This window comes from Peromyscus californicus, unplaced genomic scaffold (genome assembly GCF_007827085.1).
Source record: "Peromyscus californicus insignis strain IS unplaced genomic scaffold, ASM782708v3 Scaffold_17__1_contigs__length_78620276, whole genome shotgun sequence".
In the NCBI taxonomy this organism is placed as follows: domain Eukaryota; kingdom Metazoa; phylum Chordata; class Mammalia; order Rodentia; family Cricetidae; genus Peromyscus; species Peromyscus californicus.
The window spans coordinates 21,413,417-21,435,078 of NW_026294469.1; the positions used below are offsets into that span (position 1 = coordinate 21,413,417).

The 21,662-nt window shown below is 41.2% G+C and overlaps 1 protein-coding gene across 5 annotated transcripts in view; it reads left to right on the forward strand.

The window, feature by feature from the left end:
* Positions 1–21,662, forward strand: part of Wdr33 (WD repeat domain 33) — a 113,037-nt gene that overhangs the window by 11,461 nt on the left and 79,914 nt on the right. For all 5 annotated transcript variants that reach the window (XM_052741763.1, XM_052741762.1, XM_052741764.1 and 2 more), the window contains 2 exons: positions 18,815–19,041; positions 20,842–20,910. In XM_052741763.1, the coding sequence (XP_052597723.1) occupies positions 18,838–19,041; positions 20,842–20,910 (273 nt within the window). In that variant the 5' untranslated portion in view covers positions 18,815–18,837. The remainder of the gene's footprint in view (positions 1–18,814; positions 19,042–20,841; positions 20,911–21,662) is intronic.

Sequence of the window (21,662 nt, forward strand, 5' to 3'; positions counted from 1 at the left end):
AGTACTAGGCATGGTTCATTGTACTGTATATATACTCATATATATGTGTGTGTGGCAGGGCAGTGGTGGCATATATGTGTGTGTGTGTAAATATACACAATACTTGTACATTTGTGTATATACACACACACACACTAAATAGAAGTACACTCTAAAATAGAGTATTATATAGTATACATAAGCCTGTAGTGTCATAGTTGTTTATTGCCATTGTGTTGTAGATAATTCAGAATTGTATATGCTATATTTTTATGAACTTTACAAATCCAAGTAATGCTTTATGCTATCTATGATGTGACTTTACTAGGCAATGAGATTTTTATTTTTATTGTAATGGTAGGATACCAAATTTGTTTGTGTGATCCTTTGTGGGCTGTAATATCTTAATAGGACACAATATCAAGAATGAAAGAAGAATTTTAGAGAAGATTTTACAGATGTTAAAAAACTAATAAGGCTGGGCGGTGGTGGTAAATACATTTAATCCCAGCACTGGGGAGGTAGAGGCAGATGGATCTCAGTGAGTTCGAGGCCAGCCTGGTCTACAGAGCGAGTTCCAGGACAGTTAGGACTGTTACACAGAGAAACCCTGTCTCAAAAACCAAAACTAAAACAAAACAAAAACAAACCAAAAAAGACTGAGATACCATGAACAGTTGTATGCCCTAAAAATTGGAAGAAATTAATTTTGTTAAAATACAAACTACCAAAACTAACCAAAGAGCCAAAAAACAGTCTACCTTCACAAGAGCTAATAGCATCAGGAAGGCTAAAGAATTTTTAAAAACTTCCAAAAACATAGCATAGAACATGGATGGCCAAGGGAGCTGTGACTGTCCTGATTTGTAGAGAAAATGGTGCTGTGGCCACTAGTTCTAGTATAAGTCATTCCTGCCTAACTTGGTGACTGCCAGACTAGGTGAATTGATCTGTCAGGGCTCTTTATGTGATGGTAGTTTCTGTTCTGCCATGCAGTTGTACAGTCTGCTGGGCTGTCTCGAAACACCCAGGGTATTTCCACTTCCCTTCTTGCCTTCCTCTGCTCCCTTCTCCTTGTCTCTGTCCCTCCCCTACCTTTGGGACAGGGTCTTACTATGTAGCCCCTAGCTGGCCTGGAATCCACTATGTTGACCAGTCTGCCTTAGAAATGCAGAGATCTGCCTGCCTGTGTCCTGAGATTCCTGGGATTGAAGGTCTTTGCCACCATGCCTGACAGAATTCTAGTTCTTAAAAACCCTTGAAAAATAATGGATTTTTTTTTTTTTTTTTTTTTTTGGTTTTTCAAGACAGGGTTTCTCTGTGCCTGTCCTGGATCTCGCCTTGTAGACCAGGCTCGTCTAGAACTCACAGAGATCCTCCTGACTCTGCCTCCTGAGTGCTGGGATTAAAGGCGTACGCCACCTGGCTAAGGAAAACTGTTTTTAATGTGCCTCATACTTTTTTTTTTTTTAAATGGTACTGGGGATGGAACACAGGGTAGGCTAGTACCATAAAGTGGTACCGACAGTTTTTCAGAAGATTAATCACAAATATAAATGACTCAAGTTTCAGTTCCAGTTATTTACTCTAGGAAAAGGATAATACATTCACAGAAAAAATTGCACTGGTGTTTATAGTAGTTTTATTCAAATTGCTGAACACAACATACATCCAAATTTCTTCAGTGAATGGATAAACTTTATCTCCATAGAATTTAGCAATAAAAGAAAAGAATAATTAAAACAGCATGGTTAGTTTTTCAAAACATCATGGCAAATGGAAAATGCTACTAGACTCAAAAAGCTTCATGAGATGTAATTTTGTTTGTGAAAATATAGACTTCAGTGATGGAGAACATTGCAGTGGTTACTGTAGTTAGAGGTAATGCTGGAGACTGGTACAAGGAACAATATAGGATATATGTGGGAATGAGGTGTGTGTGTTTAGAGAAAGAGACTGTAAGTGTAATGATAGGTGTCATCTCTGGCTCTCCTCAAACTCATTGTGTAGCCGAACATGATCTTGAACTTCTGATCTTCCTGCCGCTACCTCTTGAGTGCCACGATTATAGATATATGCCACTAAACTTGGTTTGTGTAGTATAGTTCAAACCCAGAGCTTCAGGCGTGCTAGCAAGCATCTTGCCAGCTGAGCTGTATCTTTAGCCCCAGTTTCTATATCTTGATTATGGTCAGTGTGTGAAACTGGGTTCATTAAAATACAGAATCATGGCCGGGCGGTGGTGGCGCACGCCTTTAATCCCAGCACTCGGGAGGCAGAGCCAGGCGGATCTCTGTGAGTTCGAGGCCAGCCTGGTCTTCAAAGCGAGTTCCAGGAAAGGCGCAAAGCTACACAGAGAAACCCTGTCTCGAAAACCCCCCCCAAAAAAAATACAGAATCATATTGCATAAAATGAATATTAAAAATTAATTTTGTATATATGTGTGTGTTTGATTGTGGGTTTTTCACATGTTTGAGTGCAGGTATGAGAAGTAGGTGTTGGATCCTGAACCTGCTGACCTGGTTACTAGGAATTATGTGTAATATTCAAAATAAATTTAGAGCTCAGTGTTAGAGATACTTGTCTATTTGTGTGAAAGGGCCTGGGTTTGATATCTAGTACTTCAAAAATAAATATAAACAAAATTTAGTTAAAAGAATAAGAAAAACCATAGATCCTGAGAAAATATTTGAAAAAGATATCCCACCAGACATGGTGGTGCTCACCTTTAATCCCAAGCACTCAGGAGGCAGAGACAGATGGATCTCTGAGTTCAAGGCCAGCCTGGTCTACATAGAAAGTTCCAGGCCATCCAGGAGAGATCCTGTCTCACCCTCCCCCCCAAAAAACCAAACCCAAACAAAAAAAGAATGAGATATCTAAAACATACAAAGAGCTCATAAAACATAATTAAAAAAGCTAATTCAATTTAAGAAAATGGACAGAAAGATCTGAATAGAAACATTACCATGTAGATGTCAAAATAAGCATGTGGAAAGATGCTGAGCTGGGCATTATGCTTGTGTACACACTGTTAGAATCTTAGGACTCCAATTTGAGGCCAGCTTAGGCTACACATAACTTACCAGGTGATCCAGAGCTATGTAGCGAGACTTTGTCTCAAAACACACAACAAACAAATCCTCTCCCCCCACATGAAAAGCAGCACACCTAACATAACAAGCTGTCATTCATTTCTGGTGGGAATGCAAAATGAAGCAGCCACTTTGGATGCAGAAGCATCCTTTACATATAGTGTAGCAATTGTACTTTATTTATACAAAAGTTGAAAATAATTTCTCAGAAAAATCTGCACATTAATGTTTATGGCAGTTATACTACATAACAAACCAGGGAAGCAACCAGAATGCCCTTTACTAGGTCATAGGTAGCATAACTCTGTGATGATAATGTGTATCAACTGTAGAAAAGATATGGAAGAACCTTAAAAGCATCATTGCTGGGCCCAGTATGGGGGTGCACACCTTTAATTCCAGCACTTGGCAGGCAGAGGTGGTAGATCTCTCTTGTTTAAGGGCAGCCTAGTCTATAGCTAATTCCATGCCAGCCAGCTACACAGTGAAACCCTGTCTTTAGAAAAAGGAGGGATGGAGATGGGGTGGTGGGAAAACATATTGCTAGTTGGGAAGTGGGTTGGTAAGATGGGTTAGTGGGTAAAAGTGTAAGCAAACCCCCCCCATCCCATCCCTTTCCCCAAGACAGGGTTTCTCTGTGTCCTGGAACTAGCTCTGTAGACCAGGCTGGCCTCGAACTCACAAAGATCTGCCTCCTTCTGCCTCCTGAGCTAACCCAAGTCAGTTTTGAGACCAGTATGCTTTTTGAGACCAGAATCTCACTATACCTAGCTTTCGTAGTTCTGGCTGGCCTCAAACTTCCAGAGCCTACCTCTGACTGGGATTAAAGCATGTGCCATGGTACTTGGGTCTGGAGTGTTTATGAAAATGATTATTTTGTAAGTGTGAGCCAGGCGGTGGTGGTGCAAACCTTTAATCCTAGCCCTTGGGAGGCAGAAGCAGGAGGATCTCTGTGAGTTTGAGGACAGCCTGGTCTACAGAGTGAGTTCCAGGGCTACACAGAGAAACCTTGTCTTGAAAAAACAAAATGGAGGGTTTTTTGTTTTTTTTAAAGGGCAAAAGGTCCAACTAGAGCTGGCCATGCATGTGTGCTCATGTGTTTTCAAGACCAGGTTTCTCTGTGTAGCCCTGGCTGTCTGTCCTGCAACCTGCTCTATAGACCAGGCTGTCCTCAGACTCATAGAGATCCACCTGCCTCTGCCTCCCAAGTACTGGGATTAAAGGTGTATGCCACCACTGCCCAGCTTGTCCTCTGATTTTTACAAGTGCATGATGGCAGGTGAGCGCTCTCTCTCATACACATGCACAAACAAACAAACAAACAAACAAACAAAAAGAGAGATCCTGTGTACTCTATCCAGTTTCTTCCAGTAATGACAAGTTGCAAAACTTACAAGAAAGAGTATTTATTGTGAAGTTACCTAAAAATCAGATATTTGTCAGTTTTAGGTGTACATGTATGAGTCTGGTTCTCTGCAGTTTTATTATATATTATGTATTATGTTATTTGCTTGTATATCCACTATGATAGTTAAATAGTATTCTATCAACATAAAACATCCCCTTTTATAAGCATACCCACCTATACTCATCCTTAACTTCTGGCCTTCATTAATATGGTCCTCAGTTATTGTTTGTCATTTCAGAAATGTCATATCAAAACTTAAGTTTTATATTTTATTATTTTAGTTTGTTACACTTGATTATTGCTTTTTTATTGTAGTGTTGGAGAAACAAGGAATATTTGTGCCCTATCTATTAAAACAAAATCAAAACAGAAAACTTACTCAAAGTAAGAAAAAACAGAAAAGCTAAGCTGGGCCTGGTGTTGCATGCCTTTAATCCTAGCACAGGAGGCTGAGGCAGGCTGACCTGTGAGGTGGAGTTCTGGAGAACAGCCAAGGCTTCATAGTGAGAGCCTGTCTCAAAAAAGGAAGTTTAAAAAAGATGTAAATGGCAGCATAGAATCTATCCTTTTGAGCAGATTCAGATACCTACCACTACAGTGAAGGTGCAGTACATTGTGTCACTGCTGAGCCTGCAGCTTGATGCCAAGCCACCTGTAAGGATGTCAGCATGTGTGGCATGGCATTTGTTAAAGTTGTCAAGAAGAAGGTCTACTTCAAGAGATGCCAAGGGAAATTTAGAAAAGTGTAGAGTAAAACTGACTCCTGTGCTTGGAAATGCAGAGTGTGATGGTATTTTGTGTAGCTAACAATATTGTTTATGTCATGAACCAAAGTGTGGTCTGGGAGTTGGCCTAGCAGATTGTGCACATTATATAGGCTTGTGCTGGCTCATGGGCTTCTCAATAGATTTAGCTTGGGAAGGTCTATGAAAGCCAAGTGGAGGTGACTGGAGAAAAATGCAATATGGAAAGCATTGGTGGTCAGCCCAGTGCCTCTGCCTGTTGTTTGGATGCAGGCATTGTTGTAACTACAACTTGCACTAAGGTTTTGGGAGTCTTGTAGAGGAGCTGTGAATGGGATCTTTTCTGTCCCTTAAAGTACCTGCTGATTTCTTGTTTAAAATAATTCTGAAAACAAGGAGTACCATGCAGAAGTACGTCATAGTTTAGAATATTGCAAATCATCTGTATTACTTGATGGAGGAAACTGAAGGTACTTCATAAGAAACAGTTTTCTTAGTACCTAAGTAATCAGACTCCAGATGTAGAGATTATTAGAAGAGGGAGGGTGGGAGTGGGGAAGAAAACTCATGATGTTCTATGCAAAATCTAGTTATGAGAAAAACAAAAACAAAGTTAAAAAAAAGGTACACAATTTTCCGATAATATCCTGTTCAGCTCTGAAGGGAAAGGTATCCTGGTAGTCGGAAGCCAGTTGGTTGGATTTCAATCCCTGCCTAGAAGAAATGTTGGGTACCTCAAAGAAGACAAACTTCCTCAGAGTTCAGGGACAGGTTACTGAGAACTAAACCAATTTTCTGTGAAGATTATTTTTCATATAAAGAAGGCAGTTAACCTACTGACCAAGTAACAAAAAAAGGAAACCAGTCCTAAGAACTTGGTGGGAGGAGGACTCTACACGTTTAATGGCTTCTTTCCTTGTTTGTCCTTTATGTGACAGAATGGTTTCTGTATAATTATTGATTTATTCAGGATTCCTGTTTAATTAATTAATTTGGTTTTTCCAGAAAGGGTTTTCTGTGTAGCCCTGGCTGCTTGTCCTTCTTAAGTTTTGGGTTAAAGGCTATGCCACCACACCAGGCAAGATTCCTATTTATTAATGTTAGAACAAAATGAAGAAAGTGAACATGTTGATAGTTTCATTACTGGCCCAGTTAACCAGCTGATAACCACTTCTCCTCCTCTTTAAAAAAAAAAAAAAAACAACAAAAAATGAAAACAGAAAAACCTAAGGACATACTGTTTTAAAGGTTAGAGGAAACTATTTCAAACATTTGTCTCCTTAAAAAGTTCCCTGTTGTGCCCGCACAAAATCACAGTATACTAATATATTCATATATGTAATCCAAGGTTAGTCTTCTGCGACTGTAGGAGGAGGCTGGGTGTTAGTCTTGAATGCATGTTTCTTACCTGTGCCGAAAGGCTGACTTTGCCTCTGGTAGTAGTTTCTGTTATACGAGACCCTAACTCTGTGGCCCCTTGGCTGGGTATCAGTGAATGCTTGGCCTCTCCCCTCCTCTCCCTTCCTCCTGTTCCTTTTTCTTTGTCCCTGTCTCCTGTATCTGAGGCTGGTCTCAAACTTGGTATGTAGCCAAACTCCTGATCCTCCTGTTTCTACGTCCCACATACTGGGACTATAGGTGTGCTCTACAATCTGCAGGCACAGTTGTTCTTAGTGGTGTGCTAGTTTTGCGTAAAGTCTGTCAGAATTTGGAAGGTACAAGAATTTGGAGGGCACCTTGAGTTTAAAGCCAGCCCAGTCTAAATAATGAGACTCTATATTAAAAACAAACAAAATAAACAAGAATCCTGAACAAGCAGGATTTATTTTTAAAATTTTTTTGAGATAGGGTCTCACTACATAGCTCTTCCTTCTAGAATTCACTATGTAGATCATGCTGACCTGGAACTTAGAGAGACCCAGGCTTGCCTCTGCCTCCTGAGTGCTGGCACTAAAGGCATGTGCCACCACACCCAGCCATATCAGGGAAATTTATTTAGAAACTGTTCTGTTTTGTAACAAACACAGACTGGAAGCAAGAAAAAGGAGCAGGAGTCCCCATTGAACAAAGACCTTTAGGACATGGCAGATAGATACTGACTGTAACCTCGACATAGACCTTTTGTAACTAAGACATAGACTTAGTCTCCTGGGTAGTTTTTGTTTTTAAGAATACTTATTTTATATGTATGTCTGTGTTTCTGGGTATATGTATATATATCACATGTGTGTACAGTAGTAGCCCATGGAGGTCAGAAGGTATTAAATATCCTGAAACTGGAGTTCTGGGTGGCTGTGAGCTGTTAGTTGTGCTCTAAGAATGGAACCTCTGAAAGAGCAGAGACAGCTTTTACTGCTAAGCCATCTGTCCAGCCTCTCCTGACTGAACAGGGAGGCGCTCGCTCGCTCTCTCTCTCTCTCTCTCTCTCTCTCTCTCTCTCTCTCTCTCTCTCTCTCTCTCTCTCAGTATAAAAACATTTTAAGTCTGTTTTTGTTTTTGAAGGGCTTTTTGCATGTTTGTTGTGTGCATTGTGTGTGTGGAAATGCGTTCATGCATGTGGATGGAAGGCAGAAGTTGAGATTGTATAACTTTATTGCTCTTTACTTATATTGATTCAGGGACTCTCACTTAACCCAGAGCACGCTGATTGACCTACTCTAAGAACCCAATACACTCTGGGGATCCCATTTCTACCTTCCATCACTGAGATGACAGGTGGGCTGCCATGCCCTCTTGGCAGTTACATGGGTAGTGGGAACCTAAACTCTGATCCTGACACTTCTGTGGCAAACACTTTACTTGCTGAGTGATCTCCCAAGTCCCAAATTATTTTTTAATTACACATTTGAAAGTAAAAAACTTTATTTGTGAAACAGGTTTTCTCTTTTTAGTTTTTTGAGACAGGGTTTCTCTGTGTAGCCCTGGCTGTCCTGGAACTCACTCTATAGACCAGAGACTCACCTGCCACCACCTCTGAGTGTTAGGATTAAAGGCATGGACTACCATGCCCAATATGAAACATGTTATCATTGTGTATGATTTTTCTTTATGGGAATCTGCCAAAAGCTGAGAGCTTAGTGTAAACAACATGAGATGCTTTCTGTACTTTCTGATGTTATAGTTTGAAATATGTGGTTTAGGCTTGTTTTGAACTATGTTCTTTTAGGGAAAACATGATGATGACCTGGAATAAGCTGAATGAATGAGAGATGGCTTTATTTAATTTGTTTCTTTCTTCAAGTATCTTCCAAAAATGTCTTCTCACCTTAAGCTGTTAGTTCTGTCCCCCCATCCCCACCACAGTCTTCTGTAGCACAGAGGGCCTTGAATTTAGTCTATAGGCAAGGATGACCTTCCATTTACCTAGATTATAGTCTTGGCCCACCACACCTCATTTTAGGTTTTCAGAGGCTGATTGGTGTTGTAATCTTGTCTGTATCCCTATTGCCATCATACTGGGAATGGTAGTAGTACTAGTGGCAGTAGAGCCTCACATCAGTTATGTGTGCTGGAGGGGGTAAGTTCATGTGGGTGTATGTACATATGTTTGTAGACACATGTGTGTGCTTCTGTATGGAGGCCAGAGGTTGACTTCAGCTTTCTTTCTTTTTTTTTTGGTACCCCCCCCACCCACCCAGATGGTTTCTCTGTGTAGCTTTGCGCCTTTCCTGGAACTCACTTTGTAGACCAGGCTGGCCTTGAACTCACAGAGATCCTCTTGCCTCTGCCTCCCGAGTGCTGGGATTAAAGGTGTGTGCTACCACCTCCCAGCTCAGCCTTCTTTCATGATTGCACATGTGACCCTGGTTGTTCTGTGTATAGACTGGGCTGGTCTCAAACCTAGAGAGCTGCCTGCCTCTGCCTCCTGAGTGCTGAAATTAAAGGTGTATGCCATCATACCCAGCTTCTCCACTTAATTTTTTGAGACAGAGTTTTCCACTGAACCTGGAGCTTACTGATTTACTAAACTGGCAGTCCAGTGAGCTCTGGGACTTCATCTGTCTGTGCTGCCGCCAGTGCTGGGCTTATGGAAGTGTCCTACTATGCCTAGCTTTTTGTGCTTCCTGGGGATTCAAACTGGGCCCCTTACCCACTGAACTGTTCTCTAGGATCATTCTCTGAGCTCTTTTGTACTTGAAGATAAAGATTGTTTTAATTTTTGTTTATGTGTATAGTGTGTATCTCTGTGTGTATGCTGCATGTATGTGGAGCCTGTGGAGGACAGAGGAATTGGATGCTGGGACCTGAACTTGGGGTTCTGGAAGAACAGCAAGCACTATTAACTGTTGAGTGCCTCACCAGTCATCTTCTGTACTTTTAAACTCTTTATGACTGATTTGTGTCTTGATGACAGGACACAGTGTGACCTTTCGGTTTCCTTTTTAAATATTTTTTTCCTTCTTTTTTTGGTGCTGGCTGGTCATAGTCCTCCCATTTAAATCCAGCTTGAATATCAGCTCTCTTGAATTCCTTTCTATTCATTCTATTTTTTTCTGTTTTTGTTTCTCTTTTTTTTTTTTTTTTGAAGATTTGTTTATTTACTATGTATACAATGTTCTGCTTGTATGCCTGAGGCACCATGTGGTTGCTGGGAATTGAACTCAGGACCTCTGGAAGAGCAGTCAGTGCTCTTAACCTCTGAGCCACCTCTCCAGCCCTGTTTTTTTTTTTTTTTTTTTTAAGACAAGATTTCTCTATGTAACAGCTTTGGCTGTCCTAGAACTTACTCTGTAGACTAGGCTGGCCTAGAACTCACAGAGATCTTCTGTCTGACTCTCCAGTGCTGGGATTAAAGGCCTGGGTCTCTACCACCTGGCTCATTCTACCTTTGTTGCTCTAGTCTTAGAAGTTTGTTTAGCAGTTGCACATACAACTTTTATTACTGTAATTAAAGGGTTATTACGGTCTCGGATGAATTGTGAGTTTTGTTTTTTGAGATTCGCTATGTTGACCAGGCTGGTCATGAACTCACAGATTTCTCTGCCTCTGCCTCTGTGCTCATGTTTGGCTTTGAATGAATTGCTGTATAGTATAATTCTGAAATAATGAATTTGTTATAACTTCACAAAGAATTGCAATTTGATTCTTCCTATCTACTTTTGTCTTCAACTATACTTTGGTAGAATCAGATGACTAAGATTATATGAGAAGTTACTTTGTGAGCAATTGGGACAAACAAAGAAATTGACTGAACGGGGAGGGGGAGAGAGAAGAGGGAGAGAGCAAAAGAAAAAGGGGAGGTCATTCTCATTCAAACCACCACAACTAGCTAATTCTGTACAGTAGTTGAAAGCTTAGGGTGTTCTTAGGGAATTTTGGTTTTTGTTTGTTTTTGTGTTTTTCGAGACAGGGTTTCTCTGTGTGAACAGCTCTGCCTATACTGGAACTCTCTCTGTAGACCAGACTGGCATTGAACTCAGAGATCCATCTGCCTGTCTCTGCCTCTGAGTGCTGTGACTAAAGATGTGTGCCACCACTGTCTGGCCTGCTTATGGAATTTTGTTTAGTCAGGATATGTTTGCTATATAAGTATAGAGTAGACCAGGTGCCATGGAGCCTGAGTCAGAATGGTGTGATTGACCTGATGTTTGTAATATAAGGCAAACATTTGACAGAATTGTGCTCCTTGCTTGAGACATTACAAGTTTATGTTTAGGAGAAAGATGAATGAATTTAGTTGTTTAGGTGGGTTTTTATCCTTAACAATTTGAATGTTTTGTTATATATGAATAACCTTAGGCAAATTATTTGTCTCCTCCTGACTTCTGTTCCTCTTCCAACCCACCTGCCCACCTCTCTCATCCCCCAGCTCAGTTATGAGATGACTGTTTGGGGGAAGCATAACTTAGAGTTGAATTTTGGCATTCTAGTGCTGAATCTGAAGTGAGTGCTACAGCAAGTACAATCTGTATTAATATTTCAATAGGCTAAAGCTACTGTTTCTCTGCATTTGCTTAATAAGTATAGTTCCATTGTGAAGCTTGAAGGGTAGCTTGGAGGACTTGAGTTTCTCTCTGTGTGAGTCACTGATGTTCAAATTTATGTGTCACACTTTCTGCTTTCAGAGGAAGCACCTTCTATTGAAGAGAGTCAAGCACTTTGCTCTGAAATTACCTAGAGGAGCCATAACAAGTACCACAGCTTTGATAGCTTTGGTGGCTTAAATAAATAAATTTCCTCAGTTCTGAATGTTGACCTCAAACATCTAAGATGTGAGCAGGGTTGGTTCTTGGTTCTTGGTGACGGTTTTTTTTTTTTTTTTGGCTGTTGCTCTAGTATTGCTCAGTATTGTTTGACCCCTAAACTCTCTCTCTCTTCTCAAGACAAGATCTCTGTATGGCCTTGGCTGTCCTGGATTAATCTGTAGACCAGGCTGGCTTCAAACTCACAGAGATCACTTGCCTCTGCCCCTGACTGCTGGGGTTAAAGGTGTGTGCCACCACTGCTAGGTTCCCCCTCCCCCCTTTTGAGTCCTAGTTTTTTTATTTTTTTTAAAACCATTCAGGTTAGATTAGAACCCTAAAGCTAAATATCATCACATTCTGAGATACTAGGATTTAGGGCTTTGGTAAGTGAAGTAGGAAGGGCAGTTCAACCCAAAACATCAACAAAGAAGCACTGTTGAAAGTTTCACCAAAAGAAATTAAAAATTTTTGTTTGTTATTTATTTGATTTTCCTTCCTTCCTCCATCTCTCCTTTCCTTCTTTCCTCTCCCTCCCTCTACTTCCCTCCCTCCCTCATTTTGAGAAAGTCTCATGTAGCCTCAAATTCATTATGTAGCAGAAGGATGACCTCATGCCTCTACCTTCCAAGTGCAGAGATTACACAAATACATCACTATGCCCAGCTATTTTTTTTTAAAGATTTATTTATTTATTATGTATACAGCATGTATGACTGCAGGCCAGAAGAGGGCACCAGATCTCATTACAGATGGTTGTGAGCCACCATGTGGTTGCTGGGAATTGAAGTCAGGACCTCTGGAAGAGCAGCCAGTGCTCTTAACCTCTGAGCTATCTCTCCAGCCCCTGCCCAGCTATTTTTATTTTTGTGATGCTAGGGATTGAACCCAGGGCATTGTATGGGTCAAATGGTCTCAGTCTCTCATTCTCTCCCCCCTTCCCACTACTAAGTAATTTAATGGGTTGCCTGACTTGAAGCTGAAGCTTGTAAGGTATATGTGAAGCTTGCTCATAGTAACTGTATGGTAAGGTGGTTTGTTTTTGTTGAATTTCATGTTAACTTTCATTTCATTGATGACTTGTGTATGTGGGTGGACATCAGAGGATAACATGGTGTGTATGTGGGTGGACATCAGAGGATAACATGGTGTGTATGTGGGTGGACATCAGAGGATAACATGGTGTGTATGTGAGTAGACATCAGAGGATAACATGGTGTGTATGTGAGTAGACATCAGAGGATAACATGGTGTGTATGTGGGTGGACATCAGAGGATAACATGGTGTGTATGTGGGTGGACATCAGAGGATAACATGGTGTGTATGTGAGTAGACATCAGAGGATAACATGGTGTGTATGTGGGTGGATATCAGAGGATAACATGGTGTGTATGTGGGTGGACATCAGAGGATAACATGGTGTGTATGTGGGTGGACATCAGAGGATAACATGGTGTGTATGTGAGTAGACATCAGAGGATAACATGGTGTATATGTGAGTGGATATCAGAGGATAACATGGTGTGTATGTGGGTGGACATCAGAGGACAACATGGTGGCATTGGTTCCTTCCTTTACACCATGTGGCTCCTGGGAAATCATCGATGGCTTGGTGGCAAGCACTTTTAACTGCTGAGCTATCTTCCTGGGCCTTAGTCTTAGAAATCAATTAGGTGTCACAAAGGAAGAGACCACCCCTCCAGTTAAAGTGTCTCAACAAGGCAGACTTTCCTTCTGACCAGCAGGACGGGAAGGAGCAGCACACTGGGGCAGGGAGCTCACTTTGGCTTTACCTTAAAGCAGGTGGTAACTTTCCCCATTGCTAGGGGCTAACCTTTTTTTTTTTTTTTTTTGAGACAGGGTTTCTGTAGCCCTGGCTGTCCTGAAACGCCCTCTGTTGACCAGGCTGGCCTGGAACTCACAGAGATCCGCTTGCCTCTGCCTCCTGAGTGCTGGGATCAAAGGCCTGCGCCGACACCACCTGGCTTAACCTCACAGTTTTTCTTAATTTCCTAGAGTAAAAGAATCAGGCCGGGCGGGTGGTGGCGCACGCCTTTAATCCCAGCACTCGGGAGGCAGAGCCAGGCGGATCTCTGTGAGTTCAAGGCCAGCCTGGTCTCCAAAGCGAGTTCCAGGAAAGGCACAAAGCTACACAGAGAAACCCTGTCTTGAAAAACCAAAAAAAAAAAAAAAAAAAAAAAAAGAATCAGAGCAAAGGAAATTAAAGACATCAAATAAAGGAAAGGCATTGAGTTCTGAGAAGATTGCAGCAGGACCTTTAAAGTGCAAACAAAAGTTTTACCTAGTTGGGGGGGGGCGGGAAACATTTACATCAAAGTTTTACAAGGTGGGGAGAGAAAAAGGCTTGCATTCTTCGTAGTCACAAAAGTTTTACAGCATTTGACAGAAATTACTAATATTTAATGTTCTCAATTTTGTTTTGCAATATAGTCTCACACACACACCTTTTTTTTTGAGACAGGGTTTCTCTGTGTAGCATTTGCTGTCCTGGAACTCACAGAGATCTGCCTGCCTCTGCCTCCCCAGTGCTGAGACTAAAGGTGTGTGAATGGGCCACTCCTCACCCCTGGGTTTTTGTTTTGTTTTGCTCTTTTTCATCATTCCAGAATTCTGGTTTCTTTAACATGAGTAGTACTTTGGCCATTTAAGAAAATAAAACAAGAAGACCTTTCTCAGAACACTTAACTTGATTTGGTTTTATATATTTTTCTGAGACAGGATCTCACTGACTATATAGTTTGGAACTCAGTGTCCTTGCTCTCTGTCTGCACGCGCCCCCCCCCCCCCCCCCCCCCCCAATCCAAGTTTGCTTTTAACTTGCAGAGTAGCCAGGGGTGGTCCTGAGTTTCTGAGAGTTCTCATTTATCCCTAGTGTCAGGGATACAGGTATTTGCCATCAGCCTGGGTATATGTGGTGCTGCAGTTGGGACAAGCACTCTACCAGCCCTTGCTGAACCAATTCTGTTCACCAACTTGCTTGTTTTGCGTTGGACTTTAGTCATTCATGCCATCAATCCTTGATTGGGTCTTGGTTAGTGCTCTCTCCAGTTGAAGCATCTATCTTCAACAGTCATCAGCTTTTTGTTATTATTTCATTTGATAGCCATTTGAATTTTTCCTTAAATAGATTAAATTTCCCATTTTTTAGGGTCTCTTATGCGGGAGGGAAGGGAGGTGTGTTTCAAAATAGGATTTCTCTGTGTAGCTCTGGCTGTCGTAGAACTCTCTCTGTAGACCAAGTTGGCCTCAAACTCAGAGATCTGCCTGCTTCTGCCTCCTAAGTGCTGGGATTAAAGGCTGTGCACCACGGCCTAGCTTTTAAGCCATTTTAAAGTGTACCATTTGGCTCATTTAGCACATTCAGTGTTGTATAGCTGCCTCCTCTTCCTGGTTCCAACCTTTTTATTATCCTGGAAGGAAGTAGTCACATTTTCATTCCTTTCTTCCTGGACTCTTGTAACCTGTAGTTAAGAGGCTTTCTCTCTGTGTAGCCCATTCTGGGTTTTTCATATAAAGAGTGTCATGACATGTGGCCTTTTGTGTTTGACTGCTTTCATTTCACACACTTCCAACATTATACATGTTATAACTAGTATAATTTTTTTGTTATTGAAACTCATTCCAGTAAAATTAGAAAATTTATAATTGTAAAAAATAAAACTTTCTAAGTATGCTTTTTTGGGCTTGAGGCTGTACCTCAGTGTTATTACATGTGAGATGCTAGACTCAATCCGCAGTACCCTACACTCTATTCCCTAAACTTAAGAATTTTTATTTTTTTTATTTTACTTAAAAATACTGCAATTATTTTGTGGGGTGTGTGTGTATGCATGTGTATATGTATACAAGTATACATGCACATGAGTATAGAAATTATAGGACCTCCAGAAGTTGGGGGTGGGAGGTTGGTTCTGCTCTCCTACCATGTGAGTCCTGGGAATCAAACTTGTGTTGTTAGGCTTGGCAGCAAGTATCTTTAACTGTTGGGCCATCTTGCCACCTCAGAGTATGCTTCCCACCCCTACACCCAGGGGTTTCTCTGTATAACCCTGACTGTACTGGAATTCTGTAGAACAGGCTGACCTAGAACTTGGAGATCCACCTGCCTCTGCCTCCCCAGTGCTGGGATTAAAAGCATTGTGCTGCCACCACCACTGGTTCTAAAATACGATTTTTTTTTTTTTTTTCTCAAGACAGGGTTTCTCTGTGTAGCTTTGGCACTTTTTCCTGAAACTCACTTTGTAGCCTCAAACCCACAGAGATCTGCCTGCCTCTGCCTCCAGAGTGCTGGGATTAAAGGCGTGCCCCACCACTGCCCGGCTTAAACACCCCCCCTTCCCCGAAGACAGGGTTTTCTGTGTAGCTTTGCACCTTTCCTGGAACTCACTCTGTAGCCCAGGTTGGCCCAAAATATGATTTTTAAAGGGATTGGGCACACAACTCAGCATTTGGGAGGTAGAGAGTAGAGGATTCTGAGTTTAGAACTAGACTGGGTTACATAATGAGGCTATATCTCAAAACAGATTTAGAAAAAATTTTAGGCCTTTAGAAAAATTGGCCTAGATATCTGGATTGAAGCTTTAAAATCTCATTGCTGAGATGTAGTTATGTTCATGAGGTTTCTGCGTAAGCAGATTCCTCACCAGCCTCTTAAGTGCTTTTTGTACACAGTCAAATTCATACACACCTCTAATAGGTGGGATGCTTCTCATCTCATTACAAACTAACCTGTTGGGGCTGTAGATCAAGAACTGCTTCCTAGTAGAGGTAACACATTAATACCTGTTTTGTTACCCGGTTTGTTTTGGTGTGTATGTCAGGATTTCTTTTTCTCCCCACCATCACTACCACCTCTCTTGCCTCACGCACTTACCGGGACTGAAGTGATGCAGATGAATGGAGTAGTACCAAGACCATTGTTTCCCTTTTCCTTTTCTTCTCTCATAAATTACATTCCAACTGCAGTCCACTCCTCCTCCTTTCCCTTCAGAAAAGGGCAAGCCTCCCAGGGACATCAACCAAACATGGACTATCAAGTTACAATAATACATCTAGGTAAATCCCTTCATAGGGCTGTACGGGGCAACCCAGTAGGAGGGGAAGGGTCCCTAAAGCAGGCAAAAGAGTCAGAGACAGCCCCCACTCCCTCTGTTAGGTGTCCCACAGAAACAACAAGTTACACAACCATAACATATATCCCGAGGACATGGGTCAGACCCATACAGGCTCCCTGGCTGTCGATTCAGTCTTTGTGAGCCCCCATCAACCCTGGTCAGTTGACTCTGTGGCCCATTTTCTTTTCTTTTCTCTCTATATCTATATCTATATATTATTTTTTAAAGATTTTTATGTGTATAGTGTTCTTTCTGCTTGTATCCCTGCAGGCCAGAAAAGGGCACCAGATATCATTACAGATGGTTGGGAGCCACCATGTAGGTGCTGGGAATAAACTCAGGATCTCTGGAAGAACAGTCAGTGCTCTTAACCACTGAGCCATCTCTCCAGCCCGTGGCCCATTTTCTTGTGTCTTGACCCCTTGGGCTCCTACAGTCCTTCCTCAACCTTCTGCAGGATTGATTCCCCAAGCTCCACCTAATGTTTGACTGATTCTTTGCATCTACTCCCATCAGTTGTTGAGTGAAACCTCTCTGGTGACACCAAGACCATTTTTACCTAAAGAATATTACAATTTTTTCCTAAACCCCATAAAGTATCTGGACAGTAAATAAACCAAATATAAGTGCAGTCTTTCTTTTGCAGTAAAAATAATTGTGGCTGAGCAGTGGTGGTGCACACCTTTTATCCCAGCACTTAGGAGGCAGAGGCAGGTTGATGTCTGTGAGTTCGAGGCCAGCCTGGTCTACAGAGCGAGTTCCAGGACAGCCAGGGCTACACTGAGAAATCATGTCTCAGAAAAAAACCAAAAACCAAAAGAATAATTGTGTTTCCCCTGCTTTTATTTCCCAATGCTGAAATTACAGCTTCTTTATTCAGCTACTGATGGGAAATTTGAAAGTCGGACTTTACAACTTTTAGAGGATGAAATAGTGTTATGATCTTAAAAATAGATTGACTGTAAAATATCTAAATGAAAATTTCATTTGAAAATGTTAGTAGTGGGTGGAGCTGGAGAGATGGCTCAACAGTTGAAGAGCAGAGGACTTCAAGAGAACCAAGGTTTGGTTCCCAGCACCCAGGTTGGTGGCAAACAGCCACTATAATTTCAGCTCCAAGGGTTCTGGCACCCACACACTTTGTGCACATATATGAATAAAAATAATCTTAATTCAGCTCCTGTTTTCCATCATTTCCTTCTCCGCCTCTGTTTTGTGTGTGTGTGTGTGTGTGTGTGTGTGTGTGTGACACATGTAAGGTTTTAGAAATGTTAATTCTAAGTTGTTGCTTGCCCTTTCTTCCCCAGAAGAAACACAAAATAAACAAACAGAATACCCTAAGTCATTATGCATTGTGCTCTCTTCCATCTGGCCAAATTTTACAATTGATTTTATTGGTACTTACTCTGTAAATTAGCCCTCTCAAATGTTTTGGTCTTTTAGTTCCTATATTTATTTAGTGGTGCTGCCATTTGAATCTAGGACTTTATGCATCCTAGGTAAACTCTGCTACTGAGCCATAGTATATACCTCATGTTTCATTTACTAGATAGAGTGTTTGAATGTTAATTAGGAGGAAAACTAAAATGTTCACTGGGCTGGCAAGGTGGCTTAGTTAGAGAGAGGGTAAAGGCTCCTGCTGCTTGGCTTAACAATTGAGTTTGAGTCCTAGGATCCACATGATGAGAGGTGAGAACCCATTCCTGCAAGTTTCTAACCTCCATACATTTCTTAACACATGTCCTCTCTTCCTGCAAATAAATACATACATAAAAATTTTGTAGCTGGGCGGCTGTGGCACACACCTTTAATCCCAGCACTTGGGAGGCAGAGCCAGGCAGATCTCTGTGAGTTTGAGGCCAGCCTTTGATCTACAGAGCGAGATCCAGGACAGGTACCGAAACTACACAAAGAAATCCTGTCTTAAAAAAAACAAATTTGTGGCTAGGCCAGTGGTGGCGCACGGCTTTAAAGTCCTAGCACTCAGGAGGCAGAGGTAGGCGACCCTCTGTGAGTTCAAAGCCAGTCTGGTCTACAGAGCTAGTTCCAGGGCAGCCAGGGCTACACAAAGAAACCCTGTCTCAAAAACCCAAGATAGATAAATAAATAGCATTTTAAAAAGTATCCACTTAAACTTGGTTTTAGCTTAGGACTGGAGAGATGGCTTTTTCAAAGTCTAAAAATGTTTTCAGGTTAAAAAAATAAATATGCTTTTAGGCACTGTTGTCATGCTGATACGTCTACTTAAAATACTTCCTCTTCTATTCTAGTGACCTAGTAGAAAAACATCACCATGGCTACAGAAATTGGCTCTCCTCCACGATTTTTCCATATGCCGAGGTTTCAACACCAGGCACCCCGACAGCTGTTTTATAAGCGCCCCGATTTTGCACAGCAGCAGGCAATGCAGCAGCTTACCTTTGATGGAAAACGCATGAGGAAAGCTGTAAACCGGAAAACCATAGACTATAATCCTTCTGTAATTAAGTATTTGGAGGTAAGTCCAATGAACTTTAATGGCCAAAAAAATAGTTTTTTAAAAACGAAATAAAGGGTAGTAAATATTACTGGTATTTCTTGAATTAGTGGGATGGATTAGCGTTTTAGATGTAGAGTTCATTAATCATCTTCTGAAAATGACTCACAGTGTATGTGAACTAATAAGTGACTACCAACATAGTAATATTTCTGAGACACTGGCACTGAGAACAGGACTTGTCCCACTTCTGAGTTCCCAATGGTAAATTCTAGTCTGGAGGAGTAGCTCTATATTTACCTTGAAGATTGAATACCTACTATAGTCATGGAATGTAGGTGATCTGCTTAAAGTGCTCTCAACTGTTTCTGTACTTTAGAGTTCTTTATGTACTTGTGTTAGCCTGTTAAATGTTACTGTGCCATCCATTTGGTTTAGTTTGCTTTTTATACCTTAGTTCAGTGGTTAAAGGCCTGTTTGCACATTGAACTAATTAGTATATTACAGGCACATGGCAAAAAGTGTCAAGGGCAGATTTAGACTTTTTAGTTTTTCCTCTTTTTTTAGACAGGATATTATATAGCACAGGTTGTTTTTGAATTCCCAAACTTTCCCCCCTCCATCCAAGTACTGAGATTAAAGCATGTGATGTCACGTTGGTTGATTTAGAGTTTCTTGGCAATATCATTTGGGAAACTAGTGTATGAAGCTAAAATTTGGAAGGAATAAAAAAAGAAAGCCAAAATAGAGATAAAAGAAATTGTTTTGTGCTAATAATGGTTTTGGCAAAAGTATGATTGCCAGTCTATCCTCACTCCCCCCTCACCAACTTATTTATTTTATGTGTATGATTGTTTTGCTTGCGTGTATGTATGTCTACTGTGTGTATGTATGCCTGGTGCCCATATAGGGAAGAAGAGGGGTTATCTATATCCTCTGGAACTGGAGTTACCAAGCTGTGAGTAATGTGGGTACTGGCATCCAGGTCCTCTGGAAGAGCCAACTCTCCAGTGCTCCCTCCCAGTTCCATTTATCAGAATGATAAATGAGTGAGGACGTGTTGGGGATCAGAGGAACTGGATGGATAGGGACAGGGCTACTTGAATGAAATTCTAAACAGGAGCAGCAGGAAAGGGGAAACATCTAAGACACCACCATCACTGTTATCTGTGTTTGAGAAAATAGCCTGGTATTGGTGTACTCCTTTTATCCCAATGCCCTGGAAGCAAAGGAACTCTTGAGTTCCAAGCCACACTGGTATATATAGGGGGTTGCAGGCTATACAGTGAGACCTTGGCTTTGAAAAAACAAAACTCAAAACACACATGAATGCTGTTACATTTGGGGGCTGGGGAGGTGTCTCAACAATAGTTAAGAGCATGAGCTGCTATTCTAGAGGACCTGGGTTTGATTCTCAGCAGGAACATAGTGACCCATAGCCATCTGTAATTCCAGTTTAGAGTATCTCATGCTCTTCTGACTTCTGGGTATTAAGCATGCGTGTGTTGCTTGGTACTCACATGCATACACATGCAGGCAAAAATCCATACACATAAATGAAAAAAACACATTAGGTTTCATTATTTTTTGTTTTGTTTTGTTTTTCGAGACAGGGTTTCTCTGTGTAGCTTTGTGCCTCTCCTGAAACTCACTTGGTAGCCCAGGCTGGCCTCGAACTCACAGAGATCCGCCTGGCTCTGCCTCCCAGAGTTCTGGGATTAAAGGCGTGCGCCACCGCCGCCCGGCTAGGTTTCATTATTAATTAAATTTTACATGACTGTCACAAGGCCACATACTCATTAGTTAATTTATTTTTAACAGAATAGGATATGGCAAAGAGATCAGAGAGATATGCGGGCCATTCAGCCGGATGCAGGTTATTATAATGATGTAAGTATAAGTTCTAACATACTAGCTTAATAAAAATCCCCTTGTTTGGTCATGTAAACCTCAAAGCATATGAATTCAGGATCAAAGTTGTCTTTTCTTCTTACATTTTTTTTTAAAGATTTATTTATTTATTATGTATACAGTGGACATGCATGCTTGCAGGCCAGAAGAGGGAGCCAGGTCTCATTACTGATGGTTGTGAGCCACCATGTGGTTGCTGGGAATTGAACTCAGGACCTCTGGAAGAGTAGCCAGTGCTCTTAACCGCTGAGCCATCTCTCCAGCCCCTTCTTCTTACATTTTTATAGTTAACATATTTGCAAAAGTATAATGTAGTATGTCTGTATTTACTTTGATTTAATTTTGTCTCAACTTAAATATTCCTTTAAATTTAATGATGAATAAACTTTAGGCAGAAGCAATGTCGAAAGATTCAACAGCTTCAAAGTCTTTTTTTTTGTTTTTGTTTTTGTTTTTCGAGACAGGGTTTCTCTGTGTAGCTTTGCGCCTTTCCTGGATCTCGCTCTGTAGACCAGGCTGGCCTCGAACTCACAAAGATCCGCCTGCCTCTGCCTCCCGAGTGCTGGGATTAAAGGCGTGTGCCACCACCGCCCGGCTGCTTCAAAGTCTTTTAATAGAAAAATTAAATTTAAATTTGAGGTTTTGCAAACATGCTTTGCATATTGACTTTGAGAAGTAATTTAGGAAATCTGATACTTAAGCAGACATTGAAATTAAGTTCCAGATAAATA